The sequence below is a fragment of the Pieris napi genome, chromosome 18 (assembly GCF_905475465.1).
Source record: "Pieris napi chromosome 18, ilPieNapi1.2, whole genome shotgun sequence".
NCBI classification, from domain to species: Eukaryota; Metazoa; Arthropoda; class Insecta; order Lepidoptera; family Pieridae; genus Pieris; species Pieris napi.
Genome location: NC_062251.1, coordinates 4,824,522 through 4,845,087, shown reverse-complemented (window position 1 = coordinate 4,845,087; position 20,566 = coordinate 4,824,522). Strand labels below are relative to the sequence as shown.

The following is a 20,566-nucleotide window of genomic DNA, read 5'->3' as shown; positions in this document are numbered from 1 at the left end:
TGCTTCCTTGTTGGTTGTCTCCTATGCGTGATAACAGCCGTTGAAATTCCTGTGACAGGCTGACGCTCATTGTACTTCTGGGTTTTCCTTGACGAGTTTTTACCGGAAAAGTAGTTTTCCGTCCGGACCGCGTGACCACGAATTTGGGTTCGTTCTTGTTCTTCGCATAAGTGTTCTTCATTTTCATCATCTTCGTTGCTCACGCCTCCGTCACGTGCCACAATTGGTATTAATTCATCATAAAAAGACAGAACTGGGTAACTCCTCCAGTTGATGTCAAAGTGTGAAGTTAATAATTTATCGACATCTTTAATTGTAGAATGTTTCAGTTTTGCTGCTGAAAGCTGAATATCTTTAGGAACAATCATGTTTGTTATTTTGCCACTTTTGCAAACATTTCTGTATATACCAATATTTGCAATGTAATGTAGTTCGCCTCGACGATGGTGTAACTGAGGCTATCAAGTTAGAATCTTTAGAAACTTGATTTTCTGTCCAAACATAAGCAAAAGTATTCTCTTTATTTAATTGTGATTTGCAGCTACTATTGTGAAATTGTAAAGATAAAACTGCCTTGAATAATATTTTTTTTTTATAGAACGTGGGGCAAACGGGCAGGAGTTAAGGGATACCGCCCGCTTATGGATACTCTCAATGCCAGAGGGCTCGCGAGTGCGTTGCCGGCCTTTTAGGAATTGGTACGCTCTTTTCTTGAAGGACACTATAAGTCGAATTGGTTCGGAAATACTTCAGTGGGCGTATTCTACAAAGTGGTGGTGCGCGGCAAAAACTACCTTGAAAAACGCTCAGTTGTGGAACGCCGGACGTCGAGGTGATACGGATGGAATTTCGTATTCTGCTTTGATCGGGAATCTTAGGAAGTGGCTTGTTCTTTTGACAATCAAATGAAAGTATATAAACATTTGGGGATTCATCTTTTAAATAACTGAAAAATGCTTAAGCGCGTTTTTTATGTACACAGTGTTGGATGATTAAATCTTTTTTAATTCTCTCATTATCAACCACCTTTATCTTCGTGTATTGTAAGCAAACTGAGCAAACATCTGTCCGAGGCGTGCCGAAACCCAAGTAAAATTGGAATATTTTGCATTTTTTATGAAACACCATCTATAATCAAATTTATGGTGTGCGCAACACAAGGAATCCTCTTCTTTGCTCCCAAAAATAAGTTTACAGCAGCAACCATGTTGCTACCACTGTCGGTTGAGAAATTTACAATTTGCGATTTATCAATAGAAATCTCGATCATTATATTTTCAAAACAATCTTTAATATATTCTCCTGTATGTCCCCGAAAACTGCCTGCGCCTCCAAAGACTGCTTCTAGCCACGCCCTGCTGGCTTGCCTAGCTTTCTAGCCACGCCCTGCTGACGTGTCTAGCTGATGATGACTGCCTACGCCTCCAAAGACTGCTTCTAGCCACGCCCTGCTGGCGTGCCTAGCTGGTGATGACTTCCTGCGCCTCCGAAGACTGCTTTGCTGCTCCTCGCTACACTCGTTACACTTCACTCTCACTTTTCTTCTCGGTTGGTAAAGTGCGCGGGCACTTCATTAACCAACCGGTCGTAAACCCACGCCCGGGTCACGACGATGCACCTTCAGGGCGATCCACCTCTGGTTTCTAGTGCAATGGGATAGATCGCGGTGTATCCGACTCGAACGGGCCAATGAATAATTCTATCCAAGCTCCCTGGTGAGCCCGCGAGTAAACCGAATAAAAGTTTCTTCGATAGCTCAATACTCATTTAATCTACATATATTAACTGACAATATAAAACTTATAATATACTTTGAAACCGCGTTTTAAATAACAGCTAGCGCCATCTAGATACACTCGTGCAAAACTTAATACACTACATATATTCAACAGTAATAGTAGACTTTACTTTACTTGATGTAATATATCGTAATACCTAAAAAAAAACTCGAAAATATATTCAAAAATATTTTACCCCTGTCATGTAATGGGCAGTAAGACAACAGCAGTTGAGACTCGCATCAGCAACATTCAGGAAGTGAATTGTGACGATTAGAAAACTTCTTGTGGAGTTTGTTATTGTAACTATGTCACTACTCATGGTATCTTGTTTCTTGTAAATGATTAACTAATATAGCTTTTGTTGTACTATATCTTTGTTCTATTAAATCAGTTACCTAAAAATAAACAATTGATTGTAATAAGCATTAAATTTCAAAAGCATATACGATTTTTAGGAATCGAAACTAGAGAGATCTAAGATATTTACTTAAAATCTTGATGGTAATTTATACCGAGCACATGTTGTACGAACAAATTGATGTAGTCCCTCTTTTTCAACACAAGAAAGGGGTAAATTATCCTTAATTATCATGAGACTAAACTTTGGGTGATTGCAATATGGCGCTCGCTTCCATCTAAAATTAAAAAAAATATTAATAAACAAGTTCAGGTGTAAAAATTATATTTACAATAACAAATTCAAATATATTATTTATTTATTTATTAACACTTCGTTGCATATACATTAATATAGTACAATTGACATAATTAAATAAAAAGGAGAGCAACTGGCGGCCTTATCGCTTTCGAGCGATCTCTTCCAGGCAACCACTGTGAGAAAAAAAAAAGTATTAAATTACATAAGAAAGGCAAGAAGTGCAAAAATACATGTATTACATCTAGTTGTTTAGAAAAAGAAACTTATCAGGAACAAAAAACAAACTAAACTAATTAAGTATACATGAAAAAAAAACATAATAATAATAAAAAGTGCACATGAATCATTTTGAATTTCCTAAATTAAGATCAGTCTCACGACAGTTGGTAGGTACCTATTATTAAAGTTAGGGATACGATGTGGACAGGTAATGTTTGTAAAGAAGAGATTTAAAGGAAGATAGAGAAGGAGCTAAGCGAATAGGGACTGGAAGTGAGTTCCATAGCTTAACTGCAGAGACCTTAAAGGATTCGCCAAGAAAGGAGGAGTTATGACACGGGATTTCAAGGATATAGTTTTCGGAAGAGCGTAAGCTATAGTTATGGGATCCCAAAAATTTGAAATCATTTTTGAGATAGGAAGGAGTTTTAGGGTTGAACAGAATGGAATATAGGAGATGGAGAACATGAGCATCGCGTCGCTGACGAATGGGTAACCAGCCTAGTTTACGGAACGCAGAGATATGGTCGTACTTTCTTAGACCGAATATAAATCGGATACAGAAATTTTGGAGACGATCCAGTTTATTTAGCAATCATACTCAATCGCTAATAAAATGAACAGATAATATAACTCTATACGAAAAAAAAAAAATAACAAACTTAACTTAACTTAGTTAAATAAACTAATTTTAACTATTTCTAAAACTACTCAACAAGCGGATTAATATATCTTTTATAGTGGAAAGTTATTGTAAAAGCTTATTATACGAGAATCATTTTATGATCTAAATATATAATATAATGAAATACACATAATCTATTCTCAATTAACATTTGACAACAACAACCTTTGACAGCGTCACATCACGATTGATAGTTAGTAGTTATAATCTGTCAATGGGCTTTAATAACAAATAACAATTAGAAATTAATATCATCATAATAACAATTAGTAAACAAAGGTGAAGGTTATAAGATACCAAATAAGTAATTTAAAAAAAAATAACTGTTTAACACTTGAAACTCATGACAACAAACTAAGAAAAAGTTGATACCCCAACACACGGAACACCAACACTGTACAAACGGAAGTTATTGACCCTTTTTTGGAGCCTTCTTATTAAGGGTTTTGTCTCTTGTCAGCTTTGCATCATCAGCTGCGGTCCATGACGGTATGCTGTCCGGAACTGAATCGAGTTCCTTCAGCGAAGAGATGCGGCGAAGTTTCCGATCAGCCCCTATCACTTGTACACGTCCATCGCGAGTCCAACATTTCGAGACGCCAAACCGCTTTCTTGCCTCCATAAATAGCGATTGCCTTGATTTTGTCAGGAACTCAGACAAGGTTATTCCAGTGCCTTTAAGATTAGTTTTGGCAGCCCAGATCCTTAACTTGTCAGCATGCTCACGAAACTTTATTAATATAGGCCTAGGCTTGTCATTGGATCTTAATCCCACACGATGGCAACGGGAGAGGCACTGCTCCGTCACATTAGGACACTTTAAGAGTACGGATATCATATTTGCAATGGAGCCCGGGCTTTCATCCTTTGCTTCATTTACTCCATGCATCAACAGACACTTTCGCCTACTGCGCATCTCCTGTTCATCCTGCACTCTAAATAGAATCGCCATCTGAGCTTGGAGATTCTCTAGGCAGAATAAAACAGAATTTTTGAATGATTCAAATTCCCTAGCAAGTGGAGTTTGTTCCAGTGAGGGGGACCTATTCTGAGTTGCAATAAGGCGCTGCTGAAACTCTTCCATTCTGGTAGACACCATTTCGGATACATCCCTTAATGACTTTTAAGATCCTCCATAATAAGGTGAAAGTGAAAAATTAATACAAGTTAAATTGAAGGTACTTGAAGAAGTGATTTTCCAACTTTAAGTTTATTATAGTTAAGAGTTATTGAGAAAAAAATAGCGATTGATGTGTAGTGGGACACTAGTTCATCACTGTAACTGTAAGTTATAATGTTTAAACTGAAAAACTATTTAATTTAAGAAAAAATCACGAGACACACCAATACACGCTTGCACTACCCACACGGACTTGATATTACCATCATAACTTGCACTTTTTTTAAATAATTGCCGTTTGTTGTTTTAGTTTCGGTGATCTTGAAAAGACAGAAATATTATCTAAGCTTTGAGTATCCTCCTCTTGGTGATTAACCTTATACATAAATGTAGAGATTTTAGACTTATTTTCTTTATCCCTTCAAAACCGGGGTTTTTATACAAAACTGCATTTAATTTGCCACGAACTTTTTGCGATAGTGAACTCGGAAGGGCGTTACTCTGTTCAATAATTTTTTCTATTGTTTCCAAGGACTGGCATAGAGGAAAGCTTTTTGTTTCTAATTTCTCAATCGCATCGGGTATATTACTGAAATGTGTTGAGATAATAGCAATATTTTTTTAAATTAATGGATCCTCAAATGCCAGCTGGCTTGAATTGATTGCAATGGCATCTGATCTGTCAAATTTTTTAACAACTTCTTTTATTGCTTCCAAATTTTCCGCATAAAACAATACGGCTTTCAACCAAGTTCCCCATCGTGTTAATATTGGCTCTGGAGGTAGTGGTATATGTTTGGTAGTTGCTCTGTATATGCTTGCACTCGCGATGGTGCTTTTAAAAAAACTTTTTTTGTAGAAAAAATCAATTTATTGACTATCCCGAACTCGTTTCTAATCTCTTCCGCAACTCTATGTAATCCGTGGGCTAGACAGGTGATGTGAAGCAATTTCGGGTAGAACACTTTCAGAGCTTGACCAGCTTTCACCATATAAGGCGCAGCGTCAGAAACAAAAACACATATTTTCTCGTCAATAGAAGAATCAGGAAATATTGATCTGATGGAATCATTTATGAACCGGGCGATAGTAGAATGGTTTGTTTTTTCTAGGATCTTGCAAGCAACCAAATGAGGAGCGGACGGCTCTTTAGATAATTTTCCAACAATTAGATTCGCTATAAACTATTGAAATAAGCACTATCAATGAAAAAGTACCAAAATATGCAATAATGCTGTAAAAATAGAATTATATGCATTTGCATATGCAAACATGCCAATGCATATAATCCGATGTCTACTGATCACTTTAATGGCGAAGGTCGTGTTGATTTTCAAGAAAGGATGATAAATGTGTTGAATATTTAAAAACTTACAATTCTCTCGCTGCCGCTGTCACAGTCGTCATAATTGTCTACTCCTTGTACAGCTGGATTCTGTTTTTCGTGTAAAAACGTAAAATATTGATAATACCACAAGGATGGTGTGTAAATGTCTTCTGTCCCGGCACCACTATTTACTCTTCTCTACCTGCAATTAAAAAAACACAAATCTTAATTTTTGTACCTACTGTCATAATATAAATAATAAATGAAAGATACTAAAATGAAAGACTGATTTTAACTAACCTTTTTCCTCTCTCGTCTGTACGCGGCTCTCATATTCTCTATTTTCTTTTTCACATCATTTACAGTGATACTTCTATCAAACCTTGAATGACAATCCCGAAGAATCTGTAGAGCTTGATTACGAGCATCTCTGTTGCAATACAATTCATGTGATGAAATGAAATGAAATGAAATGAAATGAAATGAAATGAAATGAAATAGTTTATTCTTGCAAGTAGGACTATATAAATCACTTTTACAATGTCATCCTAAACTAGATGAAGTCGACATTTCCTAACTGACTGCCCTGAGAAGAAATGTCGAAACAAACTCGGGGGTCTTAGTCTCTTTTATAGTCCAGATAATACAATAATAAATTAATAAATTGGTGTAAACAAATGCAGAGTATTTACTGGACTGGTCTTTGGAAGAAAGAACCAGATCGATCTGAGCAAGCCTGTGCCAGCAGACGGCTAGCATGCCCCGAATAGCTCATGCAGCTCAACCATTTTTAAGGGAGCTGCACAACCCGGTACACAACAATACCGCCAGTGGCACCATAAAAATATGTGGGGCAACAACTCACTCAGATCGCCAGCCCAAAATAACTATAGACTAAAATGTATCAAATTATAAATCAAGCAAAAGAGTTTATGATATACCCGCATAATGTTTACACTTACAATGGATACAAAATGTATTTTTAAGGTGTACCTTAAAGCAAGGAAAAAATAATGAAATTGAAAAATATAATCGAAATATAATCATTATTCACTTGGCATGTCAAAGTGTAAAATATTGTATGCAAAAGCACAAAACATGTCAGTATTGTAGAAAAAGAAAAAATGAATATGCACTAAGCACAAAACATGTCAGTAATATAGAAAAAAAAAAAAAAAAATGTAAAAAAATGAATATGCACTAAGCACAAACATGTCAATAGAATAAAATAAAATGCATATGCAAAAGCACAAGACATGTCAGATTGTAAATATGTACAACATGCAAAAAAAAAAAAAAAAGAAGTGAAAGACAGCTTACAAAAACACAAGCGATAGCTGTATAAGCGAGCAGCTCAATCCCAGGCGTTTCTATCATTTAAATAATCGGATATTCTGTAATATCCTTTAGTTAATAATTTTGATTTAATAAAAAATTTAAATTTCTTAAGGGGAAGTTTACGAACATCCATAGGAAGTTTATTGTAAAAGCGTATACATTGACCCATGAACGAGTTGCTTATTCTATGAAGGCGAGTAGCATGAACTGTTAAATTATTTTTGTTCCTAGTATTTCGGGAGTGAAGATCAGACAATTTGACAAAATCCGGTTCGTTTTTGTAAACATAAAGTAAATTTTCAAAAATATATTGTGAAGTTACAGTCAGAATGTTTATCTCTTTGAATTTCTCTCGGAGAGAAACTCTAGGACCTAACTTATATATAGCGCGGACAGCCCTTTTTTGTAATAAGAAGATTGTATTAATATCCGCACAGTTTCCCCAAAGGAGAATGCCGTACGTCATCAAGCTATGAAAATAACTGAAATAAACAATTCTGGCAGTATCCACATCAGTAATTTGTCTAATTTTCCTTACAGCATAAGCAGCTGAACTGAGCCTTCCAGACAATTTGTTAATGTGTGGGCCCCACTGTAGTTTGGCGTCAACAGTAATGCCAAGAAAAACAGTTGACTCAACAGGGTCCAACTCTACTCCATTCAGTTGTACATTGGTGCTTAACTGCCTCACATTAGGCGTAGAAAATTTTATTAATTTAGTTTTACTTGAGTTCAAAAGCAGATTATTAACATTAAACCAATGGACAACCTTAGATAGTGCCAAATTAACTTGGTCAAAATTTTCAAGTTGACGCTTAACTTTAAAAACAAGCGAAGTGTCATCCGCAAATAATAGGATTTTGTGATCATCCCTTACACAAAAAGGTAAATCATTGATATAGATAAGGAATAAGAAAGGACCTAGAATTGAACCCTGCGGAACACCCATAGTTACCACAGATCCTTTTGATTTTTTGCCATTAATATCTACACTTTGTATTCTATTGTCTAAATATGAACTGAGAAGTCTAAGAGCCTTATTTCTAATGCCATAGTGGTGTAGTTTCTTGATAAGTGTGTCATGGCAAACACAGTCAAAAGCTGTGTGATGTATCCCACAAGCACGGAAAGTCTTTATACAGTGCCAAAACATCGACAAGGACATCGCGTTCTGTTAAAATCTCCGCCATAGTGCGAACATGCGCTGACGCACGTGCTACCTCCAGAATGTTTCAAACGTGACTGCCGTGCGTTTGTTCGGTCCGAGCGTACAGACTCGCGGATTTGTTACGGAGCGGACCAAATTCGATGTGCAAACCATCGGACCGAGCGAACATGAAATAATAATAATAATGTTCGGCAGACAACTCTCCAGACGAACGGATATGGTATGGAGCGTACGGAATCCGCTGGCGGGCCCGTACCAAGTTCGATCGTCTGTTAATACTATTAGTAGTGTTATAGACGGGTACCACGGGCCCACAAATGATACAGATCTTAACAGGACATGGGGCGTTTGCTGAATACCTGCACAGATTTGGCTTGAAGTCAGATCCGTCGTGTACGTGCGACTCACAAACAAGTCAGACAGTGATACATCTCATTATAGAATGTCCTGTATTCGGAGCCTGCAGGTGCGATCTCGAGCAACAAATCGATACAACGGCTCATGCCCACGAGCGGGTCTATGTCCGGTCGACAGTCGTGTATGGGACACTATGACGCCAGGCACACGTCAGGCCACGCCAGGCTCTCCGCGCAGCCGGGCACGGTGCTTGCCGTGTCTACGCCCGGCGCGCAGTGGAGTATGGCAGTGTATGAGCGCATGCACACGAGACCGGGCCTACATCCGGCGCGTGCCGACTACCTACGCAGTACGCACAACGCAATATTATATTACATAATTATTGAAGTCGACCAGGAATTATTAATTGGAGATATATGCGCATATTTGTATCTTCATGTTTAAGTTTGGGTTCCAAAATATGTAACATTTTTATAATGTTTCTTTTTTCATTCGAAAGTACTTCTCAAGTTTCTCGTCATAGTTGCTTCTGAATGAGCGTATGAAATGCACCATGATCTTCTCTTTCTGTTAACATGGGAGGTACCCAATGTCGTCTATGTATATTTTCTCATATTTTTTTTGATTTTTATACACGTAACACGCAATAATACATTTCCTCTTTTTAACACTCAACATTTTATACGTCCACAATTCATTGAATGAAAAGAGCGTATGAAGGCGGCACCTCGATGAAACCGGGTCGTGTACAAACCGTGTTGTGTGCAAGCTCGGCCGGTTTCTACCCGGCGCCGGCTAAAAACCGGGCCGTGTTGAAACCGGCTCGTGGGCATGAGCCCTAAGGCATCTTTTCCATTACACGGTTGTTCAAACGTACGGTGTGTAAGCCGTACGGTTGAAAAAACGTGCTAGCTTGTACATGATACGGCAAAATCACCGCGCGAGACATTGGTAAGTACTGGCTAGTAGCGCTTTTTACTCGGGCTGTGTAGGACGTGCTGCGTCATGAATTTTCTTACGAAAAAAAAGATTATAGTTGCTTATTACATATATAGGAAAAAGAAAATAGAAAAAAAAGGGAAGTAAGGTTTTGGATACATCCGATTTTAGAAAAAAGGGAGAAATATGGCGCGTTTCATACACTTGTCAAGAATCAATTGAGAGAAGATGAAGACAAGTTTTACAATTATTTTAGAATGCAGAAAACTACATTCGACAACTTGCTCCAAAAATTATCCCAGGAACTAAAACATCAAGATACTTTTATGCGAGAGAGTATATCGCCCGCAGAAAGATTGGCTGTAACTCTGAGGTAAGTAGGTACAAAATTAAATGACATATTTTAGTTTAAAATTGTTTATTGCACACAAACAAAATTATTACATGTAATTGAATTTTAATAATTATTAATTTAAGAACAAGTAAATCAAAAAATACACTACGCTGAAAATGCTACTCAAGTGCGGTACTAAAATCGAATTCGTCTTCAATAGAAACTTGAGAATCTGCCGAGATACTTTCCGCATTTACACTATGTACAGATAATTGTGATTCGGGTCGGTAGTGGATTGGCTCTAAACCAGAACCGTGTCCAAAATCATGAGAAGACGTCTGTGGACGACTTATTCCATAGCTCGATCTAGCAGCTGTAGAATATCCATATGTTGACGATTGCGCATTTGAGGATGCTGTACCACTTAAATATCCTTGATGGCCTTGATCCCATTGGTTTCTTGATGTAGGTATATACTGAGTACACTGTCTTTGTTGAATATTTTTAATTATTGAAATTACTTGAAACTGAAAGTCTATCATATTTTCATCACTGAACTTGTCAACTGTATCAGCGATTCCCATAAAAAAGTTCATACTACGGCTTTTCTTTTTCTCATCTCGTTCTGCTGAATCCATAAACTTCATAAACCTAATGTCAACTTCACTTAGTTCATTTTTTCTTTTTTTTTTAGCCCTTTGCGTCTCACTCCGTTCAGTGTATCCCGAGCTTGATTGATTCGGGACTGCACTATCAAAATTTTCATTACTGAGGCTAGAATCATGAACATGTTCAGTCATGTTAGAATCGGTCTTGCGATGCTCAACATTTTTTTTTAGGAACATCATTTCATCATAGAACATATATTTTCTTATTTTTTTTGCTGAAGAACCAGACTTACATTCATTAATTTTTTTGTCATATTTTATCCAGCTATCTTTCATATTGGTCCACTTCTTCATCACCATTTGCCCTGAAAATAAATAAATAATAATTATTAAATTCAAAATTTATGAAAACCCCCGACCTAAACTGAATCGACCCCGACCTAAAATGGGGTTTTAGTATTTGAACCTGAACCGTTTTGTTTTATATTTCAGGTATCTAGCAACAGGAGATACCTTTACTGACCTATACTACAGCTATAGAATTGGAATAAAAACCATAAGTTGCATCGTACGTGAAGTATGCCACTACATTTGGTTAGAACTGTATAAAGAATATATGAAAATGCCATCTAAAGAAGACTGGCTACACATTGCAAGCAAATTTCAAGAATCTTCCAACTTCCCGCTGTGCTTAGGAGCGGTCGATGGAAAACACATCAGACTTATTAAGCCAATTGATAGTGGCTCGATGTTTTTAAATTACAAACATTTTTTTTCTATAGTTTTGATGGCAGTAGTAGATAGCGATTACAACTTTATATTTGTTGACGTTGGCGCCTACGGAAAGGAGTGTGATTCCAGTGTGTTTAAAGAGACCCCATTTTGGAAAAATTTAACAAACAACGGATTAAATCTACCCGATGCAACACGTTTGCCTGGAATTGACTACGATTTGCCATATGTGTTCGTTGCGGACGAAGCCTTTGCTTTGCATTATCACTTGCTTCGTCCATTTGGTGGTCATCAGCTTGATCAATTAAAACGTACATTTAACTACAGACTCACAAGAGCGCGAAGATTTGTTGAATGTGCGTTTGGCATTTTATCCAATAAATGGCGAATTTTTCACCGGCCAATGAATGTGTCCATCGATTTGGCAGTTGATATTGTGAAAACATGTTGTGTTTTGCAAAATTTTATACATAAGCAGGAAAACTTTCAGTTTCACAATGCGAGTGAAAATGAGTCCACCCTTGATTCAGAATCGGAACTAATCCAGTTACCTATCACGAATGCAGTTCGCGGAAGTTTGGCGGCTAATGAAGTTCGCAACAGATTTGCACAATATTTTGTATCTAACGAAGGTCGCCTCTCCTATCAAAACAACTATGCATAAGTAAAAAGTTAATAATTAAATATCTGTAACTTACCAAACTTGTTTTTCTCATCACCACTTAAATCTTCAAATGTGGGCTGGAAATGAATAAATATTTCTTTCCAGGAATCATATTTAAGCCGCTTATTTTTATAATCGTCGATGGTCTTATCCCATATTACAGGCCTTTCTTGAATCAACGTAATTAATAATTCTTGATTTATGTTCATTTTATAATAAAATCGCGAAACAGCGTATATAAGCGGTCACGAATCCGTGCGTACGTCCGGCACCGTCGACACACCCCGATAGACTGCCATACAACACTGGTGAAAATCACGCCGTGCGTAGACGCGGCGCGCCGAGGGGCAGTCACGGCGCACGCGGCCGCGGCGCCGTGCCTTGGCGCCACCGTGCATGTCGACAAGCTCATATAGTGATCCATACCACACTGACGACCGTGCCTACACGCGGCGAATTAACCGTAGATTTTCACGGCGAGAAACCGTGTAATGGAAAAGAGGCCTAAAGGTAACAACCGAGCATTTACCGGATATATTAAGAAACTTCAGATCGCAACTGAAAGATTTCTGCAGTAAGGTGGTGAGATGTGTTACTTGCTGCAACAAGAGCGTAGCAGAGGTGAGACGGGCCCCCACTAGCCCATGAATATAAAATAGAAAAATGTAGTAATATATGTATTTTTGTGTATGGATATATATGTATAAAATAAGGTCCCGCACCACAAGAGTCGGAGATATTGGGAAATTTATAAAAAAAAAATACCATCTTCCAATTAAATCAAATGATAACAAAGTAGGATTAAAAAAAGTATGTAAAACGATGTTCTCGAATACTTTTCCATAAGTAACGATTTTGTTTATACTGCCCTACAAAAAAACATGAATCAACAGATTTTGATACTTTTATTGATGGCACCGTAGAGTAGTTACAGACGAAATGAAACAAAGCGTTATAGATCATGTTAATTCTTTTGCACCGATGGAATCACACTATGTTAGAAAAAATTCAAGCATCAAATATTTAGATCCCTCATTATCATTTTCAAAAATATTTAACAAGTGCAGACTGTAAGGCAATATAAAGATATAGTAAATAATAATATGAACATTGGCTTTCATGTTCCTAAAAAAGATCAATGTGACCTCTGCCATCAATTTAAGAATACGCCTGCAGTTTCTGAGGAACAACTCCAAATATACGAAAAACATCAGAAGGAGAAGGAATATGCTCGAATGTTAAAGCTGGAAAACAAATTAAAAGCTGGTAATGACAACAAAGCATGCATTGTTTTCGATTTCCAGAAAGTGTTAAGCGCACCGCATGGAAATATCAGTATTTATAAGCGAAAACACAATGTGTATAATTATTGATATATGTGGGATGAACAGATTGCAAAAAGAGGTCCTAATGAGGTAGCAAGTTGTCTTTACGATTTTATGTGCAAATTGGCTTCAAAAGGAGTGACTGAAGTTTATTTGTGGTCAGACAATTGCGGCGGTCAAAACCATAACCGTATAGTTCTTTATATGTACTTGTTGGCTGCAAGTAAACTGAAAATTAAAGTTTGCCATCGGTTCTTGGAAAAAGGTCACACGCAAAATGAAGGCGATTCGATTCATGCCTCGATTGAAAATTCGGCGAAAGGTAAAGAGATTTATTCGCCAGGGTATTAGTTAGTTCGATGGGCAAAACAAACGGAAAGTCTTATACTGTTATAGAGTTTAAGCAAGATATGATTCTAGACTTTAAAAAAGGCATTGTTGCAAAAAATTGGACCAAGAACAATTAGTAAAGTTAAAGTTTCTTGGAATAAAATAAAAGAGATCGAAGCTTCTCTAGAAAGTGAAGGAGTTCTGAGCTATAAATAAAGCTTAGGTGATGAAGAAAGGCAGCAGATTGAATGCTTCAAAAAATTGGGTAGTAGACGGGGTCGTCTGGAGCTTTTGCCACAAAAGGCATATGAAAATGTTTTGCTAATTAACATAGCTAAGTACAAGGATTTAGTATTTTTTTGTAATAATAACATAGTCCCTCAAAAATATCACAATTTTTATAAGAATTTGTCAGTAACAGACAAAAGTGACGATACATTTTAAAACATTTTTATTTGTAAATTTTTGATAAAAGCAGTTATTTTTATAAATAATTACTTGTAGCTACGTAAACAATTAACCCTACAAGGCTCATTTTTTTTTAGTGTGCGATAAAAATATATATGTTGTAATTAGTGATCAGAAGATAGGGAAAAATTATAAAAATAAAACCATATTTTACGGAAAAATCAAGTTTTTATTTGAGTTCCACATACGGTACACTGAGCCTTAACTATACTTTTTGTTATTAAAGTACTACAATTGAATTGTATTGTAAATCGTTTCCTATTTTATTTTGTTTTAATTGGTGAGTTATTATTTTAAAGAAACTGACTATTAAATTTTTTACTATTACATATTGCAATTTATATTAACCAAAATTATATAACTAATATAAGAAATTTGTTATTGATGAGACGATCTAAAGCAATTATTATATTTATTAAGACAAAGTTCTACGCGACATTAGTCGCAAGATAGGAATGTTTTTCCTTTGCAACCAGGAAATTTGCATCGTTGTCTTTTTTTACCCCAAACAGGAAAAAGCTCAAACCCATCACGTCTGACATCACGAGGCGGTAGGATTGAGGTGTTTCGCTTCTGCCTTTTTTTTTCAATTTCATCAGATAAATTTGGTCTACCTCTCTTTTTGTTTATGGATAGCCCAAGAAGCATAAACTTTTCCCTACGTTAAATTTGAAGTCCTGTTTCATTGGCGTTGGCGTTTGCTGTTGTTCTCCGACTCTTTTGTACAGTAACCAGCAATTGATAAGTGTGACATCAAGAAGATGATAAAATAGCCTCAAGTACTAATTTTCTGGTCCTAATTTTTATTTTATATTTCCCTAGGAAGGAATCTACAATTTCTTCTACAATATGCTGAAGTAACTCATCATCAAACATACAACCATAAAAAATATTGAAGGGGAGTTTCGAAGTCTATAATCGGTGACTGTACATTTGTACCAGTAAATGTAAAAGGAGGTGAAAAGACGTTTTCTTCCAAATGAGTCTTCTCTTTTTTCTTTGGCTGTCAGACACAGATTTCAGGGATTCTAGACCTAAAACCTATTGCGTTGCTCACGGTCGATGATCGTCTAGGTGCCCGAGATCGTGTAATCGTACTTGTATTCATTCCTGATGTACTAGGCTGAGGGTCTGATATTTCTGGCTGATGATTTTCAATATTCGTATTTACATCGTTGACGGGAGACGAACATGATGGCTCTGCGGAGATAAAGAAGTCTCCACGTCGCTAAGTGGCTGGGATGAAAGTTTTGGATGCACTGAATTTTTTCTACGTCATCATCACTTTCAGCGTCTGTAAAATCTAGTTCATCTTCACTCCCAGAAGGAATATTCAAGAATCTATCAATATCTTCATCACGCTAACCTCTTCGCGACATTATCTGCAATAATATCAAAGTGAAAAGAAAGAAAGTCTAGAAAGTAAATCCTAAGTACGTATAAGTAAAAAGGGACACTAAAGCTCAACGTACCGTATGTGGAACGACATAAAAATATGATTTACTAATATGTTTATTATTGATATATAAAAAATCAACTTACCCCTGCAAAATATACACTTTGTATAACACACAGAATTTTTTTCAAATCAAAACTGTTCAAACTCTATTAATTTTTTTTATTTGAATTAAGAGAAACGACTAACGTATCACTATCATTCAAATTTCACACCGAGTGCACTATGAACAAAAAGACGAACGACATCTTTAGGTAAAGATTCCTATTACTACATTGGTAAATGTCAATAGCTTCTATTAAGACGGCAAGAGATGTCACTTTTTAAACTTTTATAGCTATAGGAAAGATTAAAGTCGGTGTTCCACATGTGCCTTGTAGGGTTAAAGTTTGAACTGAACTTTTAATTGTTATTTTATAATTATAATAGTACAAAATGTCAATGGCTTGTTGCTTCACCTCAACATCTCTTTATATTAAGTTCCTACTGTGATTAATTGTATAAGAATATTCATTATTAAATTAATAATTATATTCGTACCCCTGTACGTACTATGTTATAAAGACATTTATAATTAAAATAAATAAACATCTATTTAAAGTAAACTTTGTTTCCATATTTTATAAGATGGTTAATATCTTTACAGGCTAACCTAAACTTTGTTTCCATATTTTATAAGATGGTTAATTTTTCTTTTCTCTCCACATCACTATCTTTACAGGCTAACCTAACCCTTAAATGCATGTTTTTTCCTTTTTAAATACCATAAATTGAAACAGGTAGAAAATTAAACATAGATTATGGGAAAAATAAAGAAAAATTTTTTTTTTTTATAAAAAGTATATTTTTATACAAAAAACTTACTGATGTAGATCTGCATCAGTATGCATTACAGTTACTTTTAATAATGTTAACTAAGTATTATTATATGATACGATTATTTACGAATTAGTCTTATTACAGTGTATGAAAATCTTTGAAACAGTTGTTTCTCTGATTTAGACACAACGGTACATTACATTTGGTACACGACCATTGTGTGGTGCCCTTACAATTGGGCATCTTGCACCGTAATCGGTTGGCAAATACAGGCAAATGTTCGAATCCATCTACGAGCACGTTTGCGTGTTGCGGACCTTTCTGTTTTTTTATATGAAGCTCGCGTTCTAGAGAGGAAGTACTAGGACGTCCTCTTTTACTACCACTAGATTTACCTATATTACACAGTGTGTCAGCCAAACAATTACGAAACTCCCCAAGATTAGGCAGTTGCTTTTTTGAGACACCTTTAGCAATTAGATTTTGTTTCATAAGCACCCATGAGTTGATTACTGTGAGGTCCAGAAGGTGATAAAACAAGCGTAAATACCATTTCCGGCTCTTTACTCGAATTCGATAGCGCCCTAAAAAGCTATCCATTAGATCGACCCCGCCCATATGCATATTGTACTCTTGTACAATTTTGGGACAAGGGATGTAAATTTTTTGTTTAGCCTTCTTATCGTATCTTGATACTTTTCCAACAGGCTCGGCACCAACGTAAGTCGATAAAAGAGTGACGACTTTATTATCTTTCCATGCAGTGGCCGAAAAGTCTACTCCTTCTGAATGGGAAAAGCGTTCTTCATATGTACCTCTCGGAATAGAAGTTTTCATTAGTTCCTTTTTGTCAGGGAGCCGACAGTTCGGCAGCCTGTTTTGCTGAATAGTTCCGACACATTGTATACCCTGTTTGTTTAAATAATTTACTAAGGGCAGGGACGTATAATAATGCCAGCTTAGTTAATAAGATGTCATTATCAACCATATCAAATGCTTTTTGAAAATCAAAGTATGCGGCGTAATATCGGTATCGTATTATCGGTATCAGTGTAATTAACGCGTCTTGAACTCGCTGTTCTCATCGTAATATCGGTAATGTAGCTCGATGGCATGGGCGATTCTTGGTATTGCAATGCATTGTTCGATAAATGTCGACGCTGCTGTGTCCACGACTGTTTTACTGGTGACCTAAATACCGCGTTATAATTATTTCGATTATTTAATGCTCTATCACTTCTAAATTGTAAAGAGTTATTATTTGAATTATTTTGATAATTGGATGCATTTGAGTTCATTTGGACGTTATGGGTTGGAGAATTAAAATTATTGACTTGTCTCGGATGAGAATTCCTGTTTTGTAACGAATTAAAATTAGTTTATTTGTTCGGCGGTCTCCGTTGAAACGTTGAAACGTACGTTGCCCGGCGGGTACTAGATCACGATGAAAAACGTGGTATAAGCTTCTTCCAGGCAACTATGAAGATCCTACCGGCTGCGCCAGGAAAGGAACGGCAACGGACTCTTGTTTTAAATCAATATTAAAAATAATTTATTTAATGAACAAAGTGACAGTACTTAATTAAGAACTGAACAATAATAATCAACTTAATATCTATTTCTTCATGTATTTATACATTCAGATTACTTACTAAGTATTGGTCGTACCTACATTTGGTTTAGTGCTAGCAAAGCATATATCAATAGGGTTGGTACTCTTAACTCGCGCGGTGTGGACGGTTGAGATTTGATTTGCCTACTATTTGTGATGAACAAAAGTCAAATTGATTTGCAAACAAAGTTCAACTGATTCCGTATGGATCCGCTGGAGCGTGTTGGATTAGGCAGTCAGGATCGCAAAAGATTGCTGTCCACAAAACACAAAAACTACATTGTTACCAACAAAGAAAGCACAACAAAAAGTCCTTGACATATTAAATTAAAAATAATCAATAGATCAATGATCTACATCTGCATATTCTTATATGTTCTTTATAAAATTATTATTTTAGGATATGACATATAAAGTATATTAATTAGAAAATTTCTATTACGTGACTTTGTTGCCACCATTGTCTCAATAATTCTTGCATCACCTGTTGATATGGGCGCGGTATTTACTATATTTCCTATGCATTGTTCTGAAGCTGATTTAAATTGTAGGGTATTAAATACATATTATAATATTAAAGTTTTTTAAAAGATTTTAATACCTCTAAAATACTTCTATTAAACATATACTAACATAAATGGTTCACAATATGCATGATCTTCTATAACATTATATTCACTCTCATTGTTTTGGTTCTGAAAATTAATGAAGTTGTTCTAATTACAATTATGACTACTGTAGTACCAATTCTGATCCATAGATGGCACCACTTGGTCTATAAAACGCGGTATCGAAGTGTCCTCTAGAAAACATGACCTCCGATTGAACATTCTATGTACTAGATTAGTATTACTAATTCCTGTCAGGTACATTTGAACTCCTCTTAATATTAATTCGATCTACTGACTAGTACACGGTGTCTCGACTATCGACTCTCGTTCGAAACGCCTACCGCTATATACCTAGAGATGGGTTGTACTAGGTAAATTTGATATCAGATACACCTGTTCCTAATCCACATAAGTACCTAATCCAAATACCTATTCCACCTAATCCACATAGTACTGCGTATTGTATTGAGTGAATATGATATGACGCAGTACTTTATTTACTACGTACTATTTACTTTACTATGCTAGTTTTATAAGTTTTCTTAGTTAATGAATTGTAATCTTCCCTTCATACTTCTACAGGCTTAGGACTGTCAGCTTAAAATTTAGTTTTAAGCAGGCGTATTTAAAAGATTTCAATTCATTTTATGTACATAAGGTCACATTTTTTTACATTATTTATTTACAAGTATTTTTTTTTGTTTTATATATTTTTTTTTACTTTTTTGTCTTTTTTTAGTTTTGTATGTACACTATTAATTTACAAATATTTACATAGTTTTGCTCTTGGAACAACTTAATATATGTATGTACAATGTGCTACATATTACATACAGTTATACACTCGACAACAGGCTGCGCTATGTATTTTGATGAAGAAACATCAGCTGTTGCACTTTTCGAGTGCCTAGTCTAGTTCGTCTATTTAGGAGCAGGCCGCAAGCTGAAAATAATCTTTCGCATGGAACACTCGTAGCCATTGCATTTAGTTTTGTAATAGCCAGAGCGTGTAAATGCGGATACACATCTTTCCTTTGTTTCCACCACTGTAATGGTGAGATTTTTTCAGTAGGCAACACAACTTTGTCTTCTAAATATCTTTGCACCTCTATGATTGCCCTCGATGACGCAGTTCCTTTCGGTTGGATATTTTTCATTCTCTGTGTGTAATGTTGCCATACTGAAGAGATCTGCACCTCCCCTGAAGTAGAGGTACTTGGTTGTGTTGAAGTGGACTCCTGAAGCTCCATTAAACCATTTTCGTTTTGGGATGACTGTGAAACGCGGTCTTCTTTGTGAATTTGAGCAGTCACGAGCTGTATAACATTTTGTTTCGTATTTTCCGCTACACTTGGATCATCGAAGTACAACTTGAATCTAGGATCCAGGAACATGCAAACTGTGAAAGTGCGGCTTCTGTCCAAGTTAGCAAACCTAGTTTTTATAGCGCCTAATAAGTCTTGTTTAAACATTTGGGCAGTTTCAAGATAGGAACTTGTATCCATATTTTCCAAAGAGGCTATAAGTCCCGTTGTGATAGGTATAACAGTACTTCCCGAAACATATTTTTGGGCGCTCACTTCTTTGGTCACTTCTTCAAAAGGTTTTAAAATTTTGGTCACATTTTCACAAAGCTCCCAATCAAATTGGGATAGTGACATAGCACTGGCATTTAAATTACATAAAGAACTATTAATCTCTTCTTTGATTTCGAGAATCCTTTGTATCATGTAAAAGATGGAGTTCCACCTTGTACTCACACTCTGCAGTGGTCTTTTAACAATCTTTCCGGCCTGCTCCTGATACTTCTTCAATTTTTCCCACGCTTTGGCGGATCTTTTGAAATAACTGACAATCGTTTTTATTTTGCCCTCCAATGCAGTCACTTCCTCTGACTTCGACATCGCTTCTTGTACGGCCAGATTGAGAGAATGGGCGTAACAGCCAAAATGCTTCCAGCCTAAATCCTTTTCTATGGCTTTTTTAATATTGGATCCATTATCCGAAACTGCCAG

General features: G+C 36.1%; 3 protein-coding genes across 3 annotated transcripts; 1 reads left to right on the top strand and 2 right to left on the bottom strand.

Annotated features, from left to right (window-relative positions):
* Nucleotides 1-3,752: 3,752 nt before the first annotated feature.
* Nucleotides 3,753-6,123, bottom strand: LOC125058871. The gene is made up of 2 exons (XM_047663013.1): nt 6,091-6,123; nt 3,753-4,463 (listed from the first exon to the last, which is right to left on the bottom strand). The coding sequence occupies exons 1-2, from the start codon at nt 6,121-6,123 to the stop codon at nt 3,753-3,755; spliced, it is 744 nt and encodes a 247-aa protein (XP_047518969.1).
* Nucleotides 6,124-9,299: 3,176 nt separating this feature from the next.
* Nucleotides 9,300-11,963, top strand: LOC125058517 (protein ANTAGONIST OF LIKE HETEROCHROMATIN PROTEIN 1-like). Its single transcript, XM_047662606.1, has 3 exons — nt 9,300-9,604; nt 9,849-9,965; nt 11,027-11,963. The coding sequence occupies exons 2-3, from the start codon at nt 9,850-9,852 to the stop codon at nt 11,928-11,930; spliced, it is 1,020 nt and encodes a 339-aa protein (XP_047518562.1). The 5' UTR covers nt 9,300-9,604; nt 9,849; the 3' UTR covers nt 11,931-11,963.
* Nucleotides 9,964-12,442, bottom strand: LOC125058518. The gene is made up of 2 exons (XM_047662607.1): nt 11,965-12,442; nt 9,964-10,899 (listed from the first exon to the last, which is right to left on the bottom strand). The coding sequence occupies exons 1-2, from the start codon at nt 12,137-12,139 to the stop codon at nt 10,106-10,108; spliced, it is 969 nt and encodes a 322-aa protein (XP_047518563.1). The 5' UTR covers nt 12,140-12,442; the 3' UTR covers nt 9,964-10,105.
* Nucleotides 12,443-20,566: the final 8,124 nt, after the last annotated feature.

Excerpts from the sequence above, each read along its gene's own strand:
- LOC125058518 (XM_047662607.1), bottom strand. The coding sequence starts at position 12,139 with ATGAACATAAATCAAGAATTATTAATTACGTTGATTCAAGAAAGGCCT. Across the intron at positions 10,900-11,964 it reads TGATGAGAAAAACAAGTTTG|GGCAAATGGTGATGAAGAAG; the intron begins GTAAGTTACAGA and ends ATTTATTTTCAG.
- LOC125058517 (XM_047662606.1), top strand. The coding sequence starts at position 9,850 with ATGCAGAAAACTACATTCGACAACTTGCTCCAAAAATTATCCCAGGAA. Across the intron at positions 9,966-11,026 it reads AGATTGGCTGTAACTCTGAG|GTATCTAGCAACAGGAGATA; the intron begins GTAAGTAGGTAC and ends TTTATATTTCAG.
- LOC125058871 (XM_047663013.1), bottom strand. The coding sequence starts at position 6,123 with ATGAGAGCCGCGTACAGACGAGAGAGGAAAAAG. Across the intron at positions 4,464-6,090 it reads ACAGACGAGAGAGGAAAAAG|TCATTAAGGGATGTATCCGA; the intron begins GTTAGTTAAAAT and ends GGATCTTAAAAG.